We start from the raw sequence: 5,063 nt of genomic DNA on the forward strand, positions 1-5,063 counted from the left end.
GGTCCTTTATTATTTGATTCTGGGTAAAATCTCTCCCTGGTGAACTAGACTATAAACTTCATAAGCATACATATTAAAGCTTTTTCATTTAATATGATTTAGTTTAACTGGGGCACCAGGTAGAAAATATGGAGAAGATATTTGGGCTAAGTCATGAAAAACATAGGATTTCCTTATTTGGAGAAGAGAAATTTTATTTGTATTTTCCACAAGTGGAAAACTGGTCCTTGGTACTTTCTGTTTAGTCCAAGGCTGGGTTCATGTCCTGGATTCCCCAGCCTTGACGCTGGAAAAGAAAATTGTTTAGTAAACAGTTTTAATCATTTCCATTTCCCATTTCCTTTTGTGCCACCCTTCAGTTTAGAAGGCAGGAGAATCAGACCTCTTTAAAACCATGAGCTACTCATAGATTTTTAATAATTGCTTGCTAATCTTGAAATTCTCAGAGCTGTTGCTACACATTTAAGCGTGGTAAGCTCTATCAATGGCTACCTGCAAAGAACTTGGTTGTTAGGAACTCTGAGGCCATTTATGCACTTTTTGAGTTTTGCTCACTCCTATATGGCACTTTGAGCTTGTTGAAGGCAAGGAAAACATGGCACACTAATAGGATAACAGACTGGTAGGGCCTTACCCCATAGCAGGTTTTTAGAAGGTCAGCGATTTTCCTGGAAACTGAAGAGATGTCAGAGCCATTGTGACATGCAATGGAGAAGGGGCTGTGATACAATTTTACTATTATATTTCTGAGCAATGTAGAGGTCAGGTAAGGAAGCTGTCTCAGCCACAAAACAGAGGGGTGAAATCAAGCATCTCATTTTCTTAGCACAAAGCTTGCTTTGTGATTTGGGTGTAGGGGTAGGAGCGTTGAGGGGATGCAATGCTTACAAAACAAAACAGGAATTCCTTGAAAGTATTTGGTGTGTTATTTAGGGCTTACTCAGGGTTAAAGCACTTGAGGTTTTGTTGTTGTTGTTTCTTGTGTGAAATGATAGGGACACAAAGGGAGCAGCTGCCTGACTATTTTCTTCAAAAGCCAGGTCTCTACCAGGCTCACCATCCCTGACTGCTGTGCACCAAAAAAAACATGCTGTACAAAGAAAGGAAAAATGGGTGTTTGACCTTTATGGCCTGCTGGAGCCACTAGTGATCAAATATGTGTTGCTCCTGTATGCCTGCCTACTCCCTCTCCCACCAGTTCATCCATTATCTTAATCATTACAAGACCTACAACTGATAAAAGACACTGTTTTTAAGGCCTATATAGTTCTTGGATATTTGACTATTTGATAAGTAGAATGATTTCACAATGTATGTGTTTTCTTTTTGTATTTTAGGAAAATGTGAATAAAGGGTCATCACAAAGATGATATTCAGGAAAACTGTGTCTATAAAGTAGTTGTTTTTCCCATGAGTTCTAAGCAGTTTTTATGGTGGTTGTTTCTTGTCACTTTATTTGTCAAGAGCCCACTATGTTCAGGGCCGTGAGCTGACCACTTTACATGTTTTTTTCCCTTATTTTGCAGATGAGGATGTCAAGAGTCAGAGAAGGTGAGAGAGTCAAAATTAAATAGGAAATAAATCCTCTGTAATGAAATAATAGATTGATGCAATGATATTAATGACTACTAAAACTATTAGGTGAAAAGTTGACAGGGAACTTAATTTCCAAAGTAATGGTGCTATGTGCTAGGAGTTGAGGTGACACTGCATAGTCTCACTACACCACGCTGTGCTTTCCATGTCATAGGAGGTGTCTTACCTTTTAGGTATTCAACATGGTTACCATTTTTGAATTGTATATTTTGAGGAAGAAATGTCCTAATCTTTCTTGTTCTTGTTTCCTGTCCCTCCTTTTGGCATTCTTTTGTTTTCTCTTTCATTTGTAGCATTCACCTTACTCTAGATTGTACTGGTGTTATTTGTAGACTTGTCTTTGCCCACCACCTAGAGCTCAAATTTTACTACAGAGGTTTTTAACTTATTTGGGGTTCCTTATTAACCTTTTTGAGACTTGTGATGCAAGCTGTAAACTTGTGATGAAAGTTATCTCCCCAGAAAAATGTACCTATGTACAAACAAAAGTTTTCTTATTAGTTCGGGAGGACTCCAGGGTAAAGACTTTTTCTAGATTGTGTGTTTCTTAAGAGCAATACCTGAGTTGCACTGACCTTTGTGTCTTTGGCAGAGCTTACCATGTATATAGGAGACACCCTGCAAATAGTTTCCAAATTGATTAATTGAAATGCAAACTGAAAATCTTCAAGTTTCTTACTACAGACTCCCTAAGCACACTTTCTTTGTTTCCTTAGGCTTCCATCTCAGCGGCACAGTCACTGAGCCAGCCACTACTTCTGAACCAGCAATGACTTACAAAGTTGCGATCAGTTTTGATCGATGCAAAATCACTTCAGTGACATGTGGCTGTGGGAACAAGGACATATTCTACTGTGCTCATGTGGTAGCACTCTCACTCTACAGGATCCGTAAACCAGACAAAGTCAAATTGCGTCTTCCTATCTCAGAAACCCTTTTCCAGATGAATAGAGACCAGCTACAGAAGTTTATTCAATATTTAATCACAGCACACCACACTGAAGTTCTTCCTACTGCACAGAAACTGGCAGATGAGATTCTTTCCTCCAACTCAGAAATCAACCAAGTGAACGGTAATTGTACAACACTTTTGTTGCTAAAAATCTGTGTTGCTTTATTGTGTGTTTAAAGGTTTGCAATTATAATCACTTACCCTTAATCAATTCATTCTATCCAAACAATTACGTATTTAAACTCTTAGTTTATTAAAGCAGTCCAAATTGTCTATCTCAGAAAGGTTTTGTCAAAAAAGGACAGAGAAAGTTAGTTATTTTGATCTTTTACAGACTTTATTTGTCCATGCAATCAATCCCTAACCCCAGGAGCCTGGAATATTTTAGAGTGTGAGAAAGCATGAAATAAATTTTGTTATTCAGTTCTTCTCTGTCTGACTTATTTCACTTAGCATAAACTTTCCAGGTCCAACCATGTTGCCACAAATGGTAACATTTCATTCTTTTTTATGGCCAAGTAATATTCCATTATATATATATGTACCACATCTTCTTTATCAATTGTCTATTGATGGACACCTACATTGCTTCCATATCTTGGCAATTGTAAATAGTGCTGCCATGAACATATGAGGGGTGCATATATCTTCTCAAATTATTGTTTTGGATTTCTTTGGATAAATACCTAGAAGTGGAATTACTGGGTCACTATGTAATTTTTTGAGGAGCCTCCAAACTATTTTCTATAGTGATGGCACCAATTTACAATTCTACCAACAGTGGNGAACCAGCGGCCCTGCTGCTCAGAGCTCATGCTCCCAAGCCAACTCTTAACCAACTGAGCCACTCAGCCGGCCCAAAAATTTTATAAACATACTTAATTCTCTGTGAATCATGGACATGAATATGTAAATTAAAGATTCAGTTTAGTGTTCATTTATTCATTCATCCTTAAACAAGCACTTATTAAACACTTACATGTGCCTGAGATGAAAATATAGAGATGAAAAAGACATAGCCCCTGCTTTCAAGGAGTTTATTATCTAAAGGGAAAAGATAAACATATTATAAAAACTATTATTACTCTGATGTAAAGTGCTGTAAGAGAGATATGACTGACCAAGAAAAAAATACATATGGAGAACTCAGAAAGAAGCATTTAATTCTCCAGAGATCAGGGAAGTCTTCCCAGAGTAGGGATCATTTGAGTTGAGAATTAAGGATGAGGAGATGAGAAGGGTCACACCTGATATGGGGAACTTCATATAGGCATAGAGGATAAGAAAACAGCATAGTCAAATATCTGCAGGTAGTTTAGTGTGTTGAGAAGTGGTGGGAAGCAAGTAGAGAGGCTACATCATAAGAAGTTTGAACTTTATTCTATAATCAGTGAGGAGCCATTTGAAAGATTTTAAGCAATTCAGGTCAGCAAACATTTTTATAAATATTGATTCCATGCCAGACTCTGTTAGGCACCAAGAATATAAAATGAATAGGTCACAATTTAGTAGGAATGACATGATTTTATTTCTCTTAGAAAGATCATTCTGTTCATGTTATGGAAGATGAATAGAGGGGATAAGATTTGGAGGCAGGAAAATTCATTAATCCAGGCAGAGTATTATGATCTTGAGCTGAGGCAGTATTAGGGGAAGTGAAGGAGAGGAGCGAGAATGGAGAAATACTTAGGAGGCAGAATCCATAGGATTTAGTGTCCCTCTTGAATGTGGAGCAGGAGGAAATAGGATGAATACCAGAGCCATGGCCCCCGCTTGCCTCTCCAACCTTATTGCATGCTACTTTAATCCTTCCTGTTGGCTTTCTAGTTGCTGATCTTCTTTCTGTTCTTTGAACATTCCATGTTCCTCCCAGCCTTAGTACCTCTGCATAGGCTTTCCACCCCCTTCCTCAGCACCCCTGCATATGTGCTTTTTTTTTTCCTACCTGGAGCCCTGTTTATTCACTACTCTGCCATTCCCTGCCCTTTCACCTAATTAATTCTTATTTATTCTCTAAAATTTTCAAAATGTTATTTCCTCAAGGAACTCATCTCTTACCACCTGTCCCTAAACTAGGTCAGATCTTCCCTATTATATACTGTCCTATCATTCTGTACTGCTTCATAGGACTTCACATAATTTGAATTAAATAATTAGCTGTGAACTTAGATGTTTCCCTAGTTAGAATATATGTGCCGTAAAGTTGGGGAGTATTTGGTCTTTTCACGGATGTATCCTTGGGACCTAACACATAGTAGATATTAAATAATTAGTTGGATGAGTGATTTAACCTTGATTTAAAATTTAAAAGAAAAAAAGAGATAGATTAACATCTTTATGTGTTTGGGCTCTTTGAATTTCTTATAGCCCCTAAGGGAAAGACATGTGCTATAACTTTTTTTTGGCCACCAAATTGAATCTGATCAGGGAGACCACATGTTGTATATTCTCTGCTATTTGTTCCTATTAGGATTCCTTTTTTCTATTAGATTGGTAATTGAGTATTTTAGTAGCT

The 5,063-nt window shown here is 37.5% G+C and overlaps 1 protein-coding gene across 1 annotated transcript in view; it reads left to right on the forward strand.

Moving 5' to 3' along the window:
* Window positions 1-5,063, forward strand: part of ZSWIM5 (zinc finger SWIM-type containing 5) — a 184,097-nt gene that overhangs the window by 95,132 nt on the left and 83,902 nt on the right. The window contains exon 2 of the mRNA XM_019630899.1: window positions 2,313-2,669. Within this exon, the coding sequence (XP_019486444.1) occupies window positions 2,313-2,669 (357 nt within the window). The remainder of the gene's footprint in view (window positions 1-2,312; window positions 2,670-5,063) is intronic.

Source organism: Hipposideros armiger, unplaced genomic scaffold, assembly GCF_001890085.2.
Source record: "Hipposideros armiger isolate ML-2016 unplaced genomic scaffold, ASM189008v1 scaffold_965, whole genome shotgun sequence".
NCBI lineage: Eukaryota > Metazoa > Chordata > Mammalia > Chiroptera > Hipposideridae > Hipposideros > Hipposideros armiger.